The sequence below is a fragment of the Emydura macquarii genome, unplaced genomic scaffold (genome assembly GCF_026122565.2).
Source record: "Emydura macquarii macquarii isolate MOO-44397 ecotype Brisbane River unplaced genomic scaffold, CSIRO-AGI_Emac_v2 contig_306, whole genome shotgun sequence".
In the NCBI taxonomy this organism is placed as follows: domain Eukaryota; kingdom Metazoa; phylum Chordata; order Testudines; family Chelidae; genus Emydura; species Emydura macquarii.
In genome coordinates this window covers 1,187,102-1,200,138 of record NW_027130443.1, presented here as the reverse complement: position 1 = coordinate 1,200,138, position 13,037 = coordinate 1,187,102, and the positions used below count along the sequence as shown (strand labels likewise).

The 13,037-nt window shown below is 63.5% G+C and overlaps 2 protein-coding genes across 3 annotated transcripts; both read right to left on the bottom strand.

The window, feature by feature from the left end:
* Positions 1 to 342: 342 nt before the first annotated feature.
* On the bottom strand, positions 343 to 2,753 carry UFSP1 (UFM1 specific peptidase 1). Its single transcript, XM_067556317.1, is given in 3 exon segments — positions 343 to 1,201; positions 1,204 to 1,741; positions 2,601 to 2,753. Coding segments are annotated over 3 exon segments (702 nt in total). The 5' UTR covers positions 2,615 to 2,753; the 3' UTR covers positions 343 to 1,051.
* A 432-nt stretch (positions 2,754 to 3,185) lies between these two features.
* Positions 3,186 to 11,666, bottom strand: SLC12A9 (solute carrier family 12 member 9). Of its 2 annotated transcripts, none has more exons than XM_067556112.1 (14): positions 11,549 to 11,666; positions 9,955 to 10,197; positions 9,485 to 9,619; positions 8,931 to 9,062; positions 8,515 to 8,805; positions 8,112 to 8,219; positions 7,809 to 7,920; positions 7,147 to 7,304; positions 6,985 to 7,067; positions 6,521 to 6,645; positions 6,103 to 6,295; positions 5,684 to 5,858; positions 5,241 to 5,387; positions 3,186 to 4,894 (listed from the first exon to the last, which is right to left on the bottom strand). In XM_067556112.1, the coding sequence occupies exons 2-14, from the start codon at positions 10,175 to 10,177 to the stop codon at positions 4,089 to 4,091; spliced, it is 2,688 nt and encodes an 895-aa protein (XP_067412213.1). In that variant the 5' UTR covers positions 10,178 to 10,197; positions 11,549 to 11,666; the 3' UTR covers positions 3,186 to 4,088. The 2 variants fall into 2 exon arrangements, with proteins under 2 accessions (XP_067412213.1, XP_067412218.1); XM_067556117.1 differs by having other exon boundaries at positions 9,955 to 10,188; positions 11,549 to 11,587.
* Between the last annotated feature and the right edge of the window lie 1,371 nt (positions 11,667 to 13,037).

Sequence of the window (13,037 nt, the reverse complement as noted above, 5' to 3'; positions counted from 1 at the left end):
CCCCCCCGCTGCACAGGGTGGACTGGGCTTCTGGAGGTGCCAGCCTGCGCCGGCCTCTCTAATTAAAGAGGAATCTTGCTTGGCGGGGCGCTGGGTGACCCTCACCACCCCATGCAAGATGAGATCTCACGCCGACGCCCCCCTCCTCCACCGAGCGATGGGGCCTCGTGCTGTGGCGGAGGAAGCGGGGGCTGAAAAGTGACTCACGCTAGCCCCCACCCTACGGAAAGGGACAGATAAACCCCCCACCCCCAGACAATAGCCTAGATATCCATCGCCCTAGATTTTTATACCAGGGCTGTAACATATTTCAATACACAGCTAGCGATATGCCAGGCTAATTTGATTTATTCCCCCAGGAACACACCCTGCTGCCCATAAACCCACAGAGCGCCCAGGCCATGAACACAGGGGCCGGGCCGGTTGCCCCGTCTCCAAGAGATGCACTGTAGGCACGGAAGCGATGCCGAGACGGGCAATAGACGTGAGGAGAGAGCCAAAGGTTGGGGGTGTTTTGACTGGAAAAGGGGGGGCAGGACACGACCGGGCTATAAAGTCATGGCGAGGGGAGGAACCTGCCTCCGAAAACGTCCGCTGGATTTCAGCCCAGAGCCCGGGGCCTGGGGGTGTTTTCTGTAGCCAGGGGCTAGGACTCAACTGGGCCGTGGGTGAGTGTAGCCGGCCGGGTCTTGAGCCTGACCTGGGTGGGTTTGACTTCATTCAATAACGTGCCTCGATTCCCCCGGGGCTGGGCCGGCTCCTTGGCCTCTGGGGCACAATCTGTGTGTCCCTCCAGGTGACTCTCGCCCGTGCAAACCAACGTTCAGGTGGTCCAGTGATGTCACTCCTCGTGCAAACCTGTGTAGTTGGCCAGGCGACTCCCCTCGTGCAAATCCACATTCACGTAACCGTGATGTTGCCCCCCGTGCAAACCCATGTAGTGCTCCGGGCGACTCCCCCTCGTGCAAATCAACATTCACGTGCCCCAGTGACCTCCCTTCCCATGTGCAGACCCCTGGGTGGGCAGCCGGGCACCACGCGCTGGTGGGAATCAATTTTCACCAGCGCCCTCCCCCTTGCTCTGTCTGAAGAACTGCGGCAGGCAGAGGTTGTAGAAGGAGGCCGTGTCGAAGGAGGCCAGCGCCCGCCAGCCCACCCACCCCGCCGCCTGCGCCCCCTCCCGCCCGAGGCTCCCAGCCCCCGGTAATAGTGGGGATCCAGAATGAGGAGATGGTGGCTGGGGGGTGCAGAGCAGACCCCCAGGATCCCTTTGGAGGAGCTGTCAGCATCACCCCCTAGCATCACGGGGCCCCCGCCCCCCTGGAAATGGGCATACAAGGCCCCCAGCTGCCCCTCCAGCCCTCGGCCCCGGGGGCTGTGCAGGATCTTGCAGGGCACCCCGAAAAACCAGTCGATGCACAAGGCGGCTTCCACGGTGCCGATCCAATCCTGGGAGCCGGCGAAGGCCGGGGCTTTGTCGCCCATCTCCACCAGGGCCTGCTGCAGGGTGGGCAGGGGTGGGACCGGCCGAGAGGGGGTCCCCCCAGGCTCTGCCCCAGCCACCAGCCAGGAGCAGAGGGTCTGGAGCGTCCGGTAACCGCAGCCCCAGCCCCGATCGTCCAGCCCGTCGCAGCCGTAGTGGTAATAGAGGTAGGGGCCGGAGACCAGGGCGGCCCGGGTGGGGGAGCCGGGGAAGGGGAGGCCCTGGTGGATGTTGAGGAGCAGAGACGTGGGGGGATCCCTGCAGAGAGGAGAGAACATGTAGCTGAGATGCGGCCACCTCTGGGGCGGGGCGGCTGGTTACACAGGTCCAGAGGGGAGCCGTGTTAGTCTGTATACAGCAAAACCAAGGAGAGTTCTGGGGCACTTCAAAGACTAACGAATTTCATTTCTGTAGGCAGACGTTTTCGTGCGCCTCAGCTGACGTCAGATGCAGCGGTCGAATGACACAATAAATAGGAACGATCCACCTCCCCCAGTGGTCTCTGTGCAGGTGTCTCTGTGTATAGCTGTGTCTCCTAGTCACTGGCATTCGACCTCTGCATCTGACACCGAAAGCTTATGCCTACAAAAATTTAATCTGTTAAAGTGCCCCAGAACTCTCCTTGTTTTTGTGGTTACACAGGGACCCCCTCGCCTGGTGCCGAGATGCGGCCAGCTCTGGGGCGGGGCAGCTGGTTATACGGGGACCCCTCGCCCAGCACCAAGATGCTGCCACCTCTGGGGTGGGGCGTGTGTCGCTGGAAGTGACAGAGACGCGCTCTCATTGAAATTGCAGCGCTGCAGGGGGCGGATCCAGCGAGGGAGACCGGAAACCCGGCGGGATTCAGCCCAGCGCTGCGTGGGAGCCAGGACGCTTGGGTTCTCTCCCCGGCTCCGGGGGGGGGGCTGGGTCCCCCCATGGCAGAGGGGCAGGCCCCGGCCCCAGCTGGGGCAGGAAGCAGGTTTCCTTGTTACCAGCCCGTTTCCCTGCTGTGAATCCTCAAGGCCGAGCCCCCGCAGCCCTGGCAGAGAACCCAGGCGTCCGGACTCCCAGCTCCCCCCTCCCAGCGACGCGCCGAGAACCCAGGCGCCCGGGGGTTCCGCTCAGTTGGACTCACCCTGCGCCCTCCATGTGGCTGCTGGTTTCCCGGAGCAGCTGGAGCCCGGCCGACGGCGCCTACAATTCCCAGCATACACCTGGCGCTGGGGGGGTTAACCCTTTAGTGACCCGCGGCTTCTGCACAATCAGCCCCACGCCGCACCAAACCTCCCTCCCCCCACCCGAGAGCCGGGACAACCAAGGAGACCGGGCTCCTACCCCTCAACACCCCCCCCCCCCCCGCTGGGAGAGAACCCAGGCGTCCGGGCCCCCAGTAAGCACAGTCGCTCGCCCCGTCCTTTCTCTGCGTTGTCCGTTTATTGAAGGCGCTTGTTAAAACACACGTGTAAATACCCCCCCGCCCCTCCCCCGCTTGCAGTTAGTGCCCCCCCCTCGCGGGGGCGCTGGTCAGTCGTGGTACATGAGGTATCTGCGAGAACATTAACAAAACCAGAGCCAGGCACAGCCCCCAGCCACCCCTTGCTGGGGGTGGGGGATCTGGTTTTGGGGTCCCCCCTGCTTCTATCATCTCCCACTGGGGGTTACCCCAGGGCAGTTATTCCAAGCTGGGGTACGTCCATACTTTGGGGGTTCAAGATCCCCCGTCACCCCCTATGCACCCCATGGTGTACTGACTGGGAGGGGCTGAGCCCCCTAAGTGGGGGGAGGGCCCCCCTCCGCCAGGCACCAGGGCATAGCGCTCTCTGGGTGAGACGCCAGCACACCCCAGAGGCAAGTAGGGGACTGCTGCCGCTGAGGTTTTGGGGTGCAGGAACTGGGTCCCCTCTGACCACAGCGCCGCTGGAGCATGCAGGGGGCTGTGATCTGAGGAGGCCTGGTGAAAATGAGGATCCCCTCCTGAGCCCCCCAGCAGAAAGGAAGTCCGTGAGGTGATTGGGGGTATATGGAAAAAGGGAGCCCCCCCCCGCAGGCAGTGAGGGGGTGGAGTGGAAATGAGGAATATGAGGGCAGGCACTGGGGGGCCCCAGGCAAAACAGGAAGTTGGGGACAGTGATTAGGGTAGTTGGGGAAAACAGGGACCCCCTACTTGCCCGTGAAGGAATTTAGGATGGGCTGATTTGGGGGGACTAGGAAAATGGGGATCCCCTCAAGCTGTGACATGTTGGGGGGCTCACCAGAGATCAAGGGCTACAGGGGGCTCAACCTCTGCCCCCCTTTTCTACTCACTTGTGCAGCTGAGCCCAGCCCGGCAGCCCTGTGGTGCAGCTGTGGTTTGGGGGTGTCCCCCCCTCCTCATCAGGCAGGGGCACCAGCTTTTGGGGTGCCCCACTAGCATCCAGCTCTACTTCAAGGCAATGCCCCCACTTCAATAACCCCAGTGGCGTTGACCCCCCCCCCCACATTCCTCTCAGTGCAGGCCCAAAGTCACAGCCCACTGCTGCCACCTGGGCACCTGCACCCCTCCACTCTCCCACATCAGCCCTTCCTTCCCAGCTAGCTCCAGGAGTTGGCCCTCCTCTGCCCAGTCCTGCCCCACAGAGGGTCCTCACAGCTCAGTGCAGGTGACGGGCGTGAGGCCGTGGACCAGCAGGGTGGGCCCCAGGTCCCGCGTGAGGATCTCCAGCTGCTCCAGGTAGCGGCCATAGCGGGAGGTGTCAGCTGGCGGCCGGGGCAGGTAAAGGAACCTCACGGCCGCCCGCTCCCCTTGCTCCAGCACCAAGGCGTTGAGGGCGGCCAGGTAGGCGTCGGGCACCCGCCGGGTGGCAGGCTCCCCGGGCAGGCCCCGCTGGCCGTGGAGGGCCACCACGTGGTCCCAGGCCACGGCCCGGATGGCGGCCCGGATGCGCAGCTTGCCCAGCAGCTCCTTGAGTTTCTCCTCCTTGGCCAGCCAGCCTCGGTCGCCCGACTCCACGCAGAGGAAGAGGCGGAGGCGGGCGGCCCGCCAGGAGCTCACCATGGTGAGGATGCAGGCCAGCTGCAGCAGGAAGAGGCTGCAGACGTCCACGTAGGCCGGGCGGTCGGGGCGCAGCAGGTCGAGGGGCCAGACGTCTACGAAGAGGCCCTCGGCCCGGCTTCCCGGCTCCCGGGCCAGCTGCGGGAAGTCACGGGCCAGGCAGACGTTCTTGTGCATCTTGAGGGCGTCGGCGATGATGGCCACGTACTCGGTGGGGGGCAGGACTTTGGGGGTGGCCGCCCCCCGCACGGGGGGGAAGTGGGCCTGGAGGGCCGCCAGGTCCACCCCGAAGTGGTCGTTCTCCCGTGCCTGGCTGAAGGCTGGATCTTGGAGGAAGTAGTCCTCGGGCACGGCCCCGTCGTAGAAGCCCAGCACCAGCGTGTTGGGTTTCATGCCGCCTGGAGGGAGAGAGCGGGGAGGGAAGGGGGGGTCCAGTGGTTAGCCAGGGACCACTCGCCCGGCACCAAAATGCAGCCACCTCTGGGGCGGGTCGGCTGGTTATCCAGGGACCCCTCACCCGGCGCCAAGATGCGGCCGCCGCTGGGGCGGGGCAGCCAGTTATACAGGGACCACTCGCGTGGCAGAGATGCCCCGCCCCAGAGACGGCCGCGGCTGGTTGGCCAGGGGCTCTCACCCAGTGCTGAGATGCAGCCAGCTCTGCGGTAGGACGGCCGGCTATACAGGGACCCCTCGCCGGGCGCCGAGATGCAGCCACCTCTGGGGCAGGGCGGCATTCTCACTCACCGAGCCCCGTGATGCGCAGCAGGTGCTGGGTCCCCTGGCGCACCGAGGGCGACAGCGTCAGGTCCACAAAGGCCTTCACGTTGAGCTTGTCCACCAGGCTGAGCCAGAAGTTGTAGTGGGCTTGGACGGGGTCGGAAGGCAGCGTGTCTGGGGGTGGAAAGAGAAGATGGACAGACGGAAGGGAGGGGGCGGGCGGCTGCTGGGGGCCAGAACTCCTGGATTCTCTCCCACGGGGGGTGGCTAGTGTCCGGACTCCTGGGTCCCACCCTCTGCCCTGGAAGGGGGGTGGAGGCTAGTGGTTAGAGCAGGGGGGGCTGTGAGCAGGATGCCTGGGTCCCCTGCCGCAGAAGGGGTGGCTGAGGTAGCATCTGGAGGGCCTGGGAAGCGCCCAGCAAGGAGCAGCGGGTGGGGGGGGCGAGTGTGGGGGAAGAGCGCGCCCTCACCCAGCTCCCCGATCTCCACGTGGCCCAGCACGAAGAGGCCCCCCTTCTTGAGGTCGTTGACGAAGCGGACGAGCCGCGCCCCGCTCCGGGGGTTCGCCAGCATCAGCAGGATCTGGGGGCGCCAGAACTTCACGTGCTCCTTCCGCACGTCCAGCAGCAGCAGGTATTTCCGCACCTGGGGGGGGGGGAGACCCCAGTCGTGGGCACCAGACACCCTCCCCCCAACCCCTGCCTTCCCCCCACATTCCCCTGCCCTGGGGGGGCAGCTCCAGACACCCCCCCCGTGCCAGCAGCTCCCCCTCAGCTCTCAGGGGACGCCCCCCTCCCACCCCCACGGTGCCGCTCTCCCTATGCCCCGGGGCACTGGGCCGCCGCCCCCCAGCACCGCGCGGGGCTGACACGTCCACCCCCGCCGGTACCTGGTGGAAGATGAGGGCCTGGCTGATGTAGCCCCAGGAGCTGGCCGGCGCCCGCAGGTGCACGAAGCCCAGCAGGGCCAGCATCAGCACCAGGCTGGCCGAGGCGCCCGCCAGGCTGATCAGGAACATCATCAGCAGGCAGCTGGCGATGCCCAGCAGGCAGGTGTGCCAGCTGAACAGCTGGAAGGTGGGGCTGGGGGAGGAAAGGGGCGAGGTTAGTGGGGGCAGCCCCGCCCCCCATCTGTGCCCTGCCCCCAGTTCCCTCCCCCCCCCCCACCGCCACCTCCCAGCTGTTTTGTGTCCCCCCCCCAGTTCATCCCCTTCTTCCTAACCCCCCCCACCTTCCCAGGACGCTGCCCCCCCGCCTGCAGGGCTCTCACCCCCTCCAACCCCGAAAAGGGGACCCCCCGCCCCTCACCGGAAATTGGGGGCCGAGGCCCACTCCAGCGCCAGGCAGGCCAGGTCCACGGCCGCGTAGGCCACCAGGTAGAAGACGGTGACGATTCCCGCGATGGTGTTCAGCTTCCCCACGAACAGCACCAGCTGTGGGGGGAAAGCAGGGCGGGGGGAGTGGGTCAGGATGCCTGGGTTCTCGGTCTGGCTCTGGGAGGGGAGCGGAGGCTAGTGGTTAGAGCAGGGGGGCTGGGAGCCTGGACTCCTGGGTTCTCTGCCCTGGGAGGGGAGCGGAGGCTAGTGGTTAGAGCAGGGGGTTAGAGCTGGGAGCCTGGACTCCTGGGTTCTCTGCCCAGCTCTGGGAGGGGAGCGGAGGCTAGTGGTTAGAGCGGGGGGAGGGGGCTAAGAGGCAGGACTCCTGGGTTCTCTGCCCAGCTCTGGGCAGGAGTGGGCTGGGTTAGGGGAACATGGGGAGGGGGGACTGCTTACCTGCACCAGGGCCCAGGTGTAGAGAACGGCCACCCAGGGGTTACCGCCCTTGGAGACAATCTTGGCCGGAGCCAGGACAACGCCTGCGGTGGAGAAAGGTGTGAGCGTGACACGGGGCGGGGGGGGGGGGCCCGCGAGCGAGGGGGTGCCGGGGGGGCTCACCGAAGAGGTCGTCCTTGGCCAGGGCGTGCAGGATGCGGGAGGCCCCGATGAGGGCGCTCATGGAGGCGGAGAAGGAGGCGGCATAGACCCCGATCAGCACCAGCGGGGGCCACAGGTTGATGGCCCGGAAGAAGCCGTAGTCTTCCTTCAGCAGCATCCTGGGGTGGGGGCGGAGCCGGGCATTGAGCCCCGCCCCGCTTGCCCCGCCCACTACATCTGAGCCCCGCCCCTCCTGTAAGCCACACCCTTTCCCTCCACACTGGCATTTTAGCCCCACCCAGCAACCCTGCCCCCAACCCCACAGCCCCGCCTTAGTCCTGGTCTGAGCCACGCCCCCTCCTCTAAGCCATGCCCATTTCACCTACCTCTGGGCTTTAGCCCCTCCCCCCATCAGCCCACCCCCACCCTTCTCTGCAACCTCTATGCAGGAACCCCACCCTAGGCCCTGCCCCATTGTGTTAGCCCCCCCCCCTTGTGACTCAATAGCCCCGCCTCTGCCACCATTCTCCCTGCTATTACATACACCCCATAGTTCCACCCACCCCCACCAGGCATCATCTGCTCCATAGCTCCACCCCCTTCACCAGCTCCGCCCCCAACCCCTACTTTCTTCTTTAGCCCTTCCCCTTGATGCCAACAGCCAGGCCCCCCCGCCCCCTCACCGCTCGCAGGTGAAGCTGGTCATGAAGAAGAGGAGGAAGTAGATGATGAAGGTGTAAATCACAGCAATGATGGTGCCCTTGGGGATGGAGCTGCTGGCATTCTTCAGCTCACCTGCAACGGCAGCCCAGTGTTGCGGGTGGGACCCAGGAGTCCTGGCTCCCAGCCCCCTGCTCCAACCACTAGCCCCCACTTCCCTCCCAGAGCCAGGGAGAGAACCCAGGAGTCCTGGCTCCCAGCCCCCTGCTCCAACCATTAGCCTCCCCTCCCCAAGCCGGGGAAGGGATCCAGGCGTCTGGGCTCACCCGACATGTTGGAGCCAGCCATGATGCCGGTGCAGCCGTTGAACATGACGGCGAAGACAGTGGCGAAGGTCATCACATTCCCGGTGGTGTAGTCGCGGGAGTACATGGCTGCAGGGAGCGGGTGGGGGGGAGTGTGAGAGAAGTGAGGAGGGGGGTCACTCCCAGCACCTCACCCCACTCCCTGTCCCCCCTGCCCCACACCCCTCCTGGGCCTCCACCCGAGCCCCCCAGAAGCCATGACATCCCCCTCCACACCACCTGCTATGCCCATCACACCCCCCATCTGGAGAGCCCCCCCCATTTGCTCCCCCGACCCTGCATTAGCCCTGCAGCCCGCACGCTGCCTCCCAGCCAGCCCCAGCCCTCCCTGTCTCCCTCTGCCTCCCCCCGCCCCCGGACGCACCACCCAGGTTGGCCTGCAGGGTGGCCAACCGGAAGCCGGTGAAGCTGGCGTTGAAGGTGTGGTTGGCGTCCCGGGCCACCAGCACCTGGCGGGGCCCGACGGCAAAGAAGCTGGCGAAGATGACCAGCAGCACCAGGTTGACCACCAGGAAGATGAGGAAGGCGGCGCGGGCGTAAATGCGGGCGCCCACCAGGCACACCAGCAGGCAGACGAGCAGCACCAACGAGCCATACAGGAAGCTGTAGAAATAGCCCTGGGGCAGGGCACGGGCGCTGGGGGGCTCCGTCCCGTCTGGGGAGGGGGGGTGAGAGAGGGACCATCAGGACTGGGGAGAACCCAGGAGTCCTGGCTCCCACTACCCACCAGCCCCTGTTCCCCTCCCAGCGTGGGGAGGGAACCCAGGCGTCTGGGCCCACCTGCCCCGAAGACGTCCAGCACGGCCTCCACCAGGCCTAGGACGTAGACGCCGCAGGCGCAGACGTTGGCCAGGTAGAACATGAGCCCGATGCTGGCCCCGAACTCAGGGCCCAGGGTCCGCGAGATCATGACTATGGGGTGGGGTGGGGTCAAGGAAAGGCTGGGACGGTGGGGGGCAGGAGATTCAGCCCCCCCATGGAGCCCATCCCCCCCCACACCCATTAAGACATCCCCTGTATGGTCCCCCTTCACAGAGATACTCCCCCAGTCCCCCCATCGCTCCTCACCCAGAGACCCTATATAAACATCTCCCCGACACTCCCCCACCGCCCCAGACACACCCGGCCCCCCAAATTTCCAGACTCCCCCACCCTTGCAGAGACACAGCCTCCCCCCACACCCCCCCCAAATCACCCCCACATGGGACCCCACCCTCCCCCTTCTTGTTCAGCCCTGCCCTATGAGGATCTCAGGAGGAGCCAATGAGCCAGCTGCACCGCTCCCTCCCCCAGGACAGCTCCCCCCCAGCTCCGCCCCATTGGCTGAAGGATACAATAGGCCCCGCCCCCCTGGATGGCACCATTGGTGCAGATGGCGCAGACGGACAGGACGGTCAGCAGGATGATGACGTAGGCCACCACCAGCATGAGCAGCGACTGCAGGAACCCAGCATGACCCACCACGAAGCCTAGGGGGCGACAGAGAGGGGTGGGGGCAGGATCGGGGGTGGGGGCTCCCCACCTCAGAATTTGGCTGCAAGGCAAGTTTCCCTCCCGTGGCACGACCAGCCATAGCTCAGTGCGGCCAGGGCTCCGGCTGGATGGGGGAGGGGGGATGTAACCCTGTTAACCTGTGGAACTCCTTGCGGCAAGATTTTGGCTGGAAATCAATCCGGCGGCCACAGGCAACTGCTGGTATTCTTGGGGGCAGGGATTTCCCCAGGGGGTGCACCAGGTGCTATGAGGGAGAATCCCCGGGGGGGGGGGAGGGAGGGAGGATGCACCCACGTGCGGAGTCACTCACCCACGCGCATGAAGACGACGATGCTGAACATCGACAGCACGGTGGGCACCACGACGCCGAAGAAGGTAGAGAGCCGGCGGGCTGGGTCAGGGTGCGGGGGGCCCGCGGCACCTGGGCCCCCGACCAGGGGCGCTTCCTCCCCGCCCCGGCTCCCCGGCATCTCTCCCTCGTCCACCACGCTGAACAGCCGGTAGTTCAGCAGAGGGGAGCTTTCGGTGGACATGGCGGCGGGGCCTGGTCACCCTGGGGGGGGAGGGAAGTGGAGGGGTTCAGCCAGTAACCCCCATCAAATCCAGCTTAGAGTCACTTCCCCCCAAACTACTAAAAAAAAAAGGGGAAAAGAGAGAGCAAGAAAAACTAGGGTCAAGCCCTAAAAAAAAAAATCTGCCCTGAGTCTTACAGCGTAACTGGAGATAAATGTGTTTACATGGTGATACGGGAAGCGGGTTCAAAACCAAGCACCAAGTGGGCTACAAAAACTGGGTTTGGGGCGGGCCGCCCCCGAAAGGCAAACAAAAAAAATCTAGCTAGATGATCTCCTCCGGCCTTAAACACTACAAAGAACAATTCGATCCTCTGGTCTGCCCGCCCGGCTGGAGGATGTAATTTGGTATTAAACAGAAAGTGCAATTGTCACGTTGCGATGCACGACCCAGGTTCAAACCTGGCCAAGAGGCTAAAGAAAACTGGGTTTGAAGCCAAAATCGCCACCCAGATTCTTTTAATGAACTGGCGGGTGAAAAAAAGTCAGGTTTTGATGCGTGAAGCGGGTGGAAATCCAGCTGAGAAACTTCAGAGACAGCTGAGAAAGTGGGTTTGGGCCCTCAAAAGCAAAAACCGGACCAGAGTCGGATAATTAAACACAGGGGGGGAAAAAACCACACACATACATATACACACACACACATACCCCCCTCAGGCAGGTTCAAAACCAGTGGGGGAAAACCTGGGTCTGAACCTGAAAAAAATCTGTCCAGATTTTTATAATTCACAAATTAGTGGTGTTTTAATGGGTTCAAATCTGCTGGAGAAACCCCAAAACTAGCCAAGAGAGTGGGGTGTATACCCTTAAAAATAGAAGCCAGCCCAGGTTCTTCTTAGCCAATGGAGCAAAAAATATACAACAGTGAATGAAGTTAAAAGGCAGCTGGGAAAGAGCTCAAAACCCTGAATACAACCAGCCCAGATCTCAGTGGATTTGGGCCCTCAGAAAATTCAGTTGCCTCCCATCCCACAGATGGAGGGCACAGATCGGGGGGCACCCCTTTTCTCTGGGAAAAAAGTAGGGGGGAAAAAATAGGGGGTCAAATTTCCAAAGTAAAGGGCAGTGCAAGATGCCATGTAGTCTAGGCCAGGAGAAGGAGGGGGCATTGCTTAATGAGAGCAATGAGGAATGGGGTAATAGGTTGGGGGCAGCTCTGTGACCCCCAAAATGACCCCCACACCCCCCAGCAGAACCACTAAAGACAGAGCTGACAGGCAGCTGATCTCAGAGATCATTGGGTATCAAACTAACTGAGTGGGGCAGATAGGGGGGATCTGCCTCCCACTGTCTACCCAGAGGGTCCCCAGGTTCTGGAGGTGTGACGCTCACCAGATCCAGGCTGTGGCTGTGGGGCAAGCTCCCCGCCCCAGGGGTCAGGAAAAGGGGAAGAGGAAAGCTGGGGGGAGGGGGAGGTTAGTTATAAACAGGTGTGTCTCTGGGGCGGGACTTAACGGCCAGGTAGATTCAGCCCAGGTGCATAGAGGAGTTTAAATGAGTTTCCTGGCCCCCCCAGGCCCGCCCCCAACTCACTAAATCCCACCCCCTGCCAGAGCTGGAGAGACTGAACCCAGGTGTCCTGTTTCCCAGCCCCACCTGCTCTAACCACCAGACCCCACTCCCCTCCCTCAGTCAGGGAGGGAACCCAGGCATCCTGGCTCCCAGCCTGGAGATGCAACAAACCTTTAGCAGCGGGGGGGAGGGGGATGCTGTGGGGCAGGGTTGCTGGGGGGCAGGGTGCGTCCCCCAGCTCCATGCAGGGTTCCCGGGACCGGTTGCTGCTCATGTGATGGAGCTCGGCCCCCCCCCCCTCTCTATCTCCGCCCCGGGTGTGACTTAATAGGCAGCTGTGAGCTCAGATCCTGCCCCCCTCGCCTGCCTCCTCCCTCCGCATCTCCCTCCCGCCTCCTTCCTCCCCATCCTCCTCCCACCCCACGCTTTGCTTCCTTCCTCCCTTCATCCTCCCCTGGTCCAGCCTGCTGCACATTGCACACACGCCCCCGTGTGCACACACGCTGCTCTGCACACACACACACACACACTCAGCGCCCTCCAGACATGAGTACGCACAACCTCCGTGCCCTGTGCACACACTGCTCTGTACACACACACTGCCCTGATACGCACCAAGGCGCAGATTCACTCTCCTCACACCTCTGTGCCCTATATATATACATGTGTATACACAACAGACACTTGCCCTGTATACACACTCAGTGCTCTGTACACACACACACACACATGACAGGGCCTGACTTCTGCCTCAGCGACCCGAGGGGGGGGCTCTTTTCTGAGCCCGGGAGCGTGTGAAGTGTGACCGCTGATGGGGTCCTGACCCAACCCACCACGTCAACACCCAGCTCCCCCCGCTTGCTCTGTCCTGCCCCACTGCCTCCGCCATGCCCCACAGACACTGATGCTCCAGTGTTTCCTTGTTATTTATTAGCCTCCTGCCTCCCCCTGCCCCTGGAAGCCATGGCCCCTCGGGGCAGTTTCTTGCACCCAGTGGAATGTGCATTTCAGAGGAGCGCCCTGTGCTGGGCAGGATTTTAACCCAGTGCTCGGGAGGATTTGAACCTAGCGCTCGGGAGGATATGAACCCAGTGCTGGGAAAGCCGCAGCCAACGCCCTCACCATGGGGAAATCCCAGCAAACCCTCCCCTCCCCGTACCAAGTCTGCAGGGTCGCCATGCCCCCACACTGCCAGGGGACCCAGCCAAGAGCTGGGATCCCAACCAATGTTGGATCGTTACCACTAGCAATTAATACCACTGCGACCGTCTCGCCTGACCACCTGTGTCATGCAGGCTGGAGACCGGCC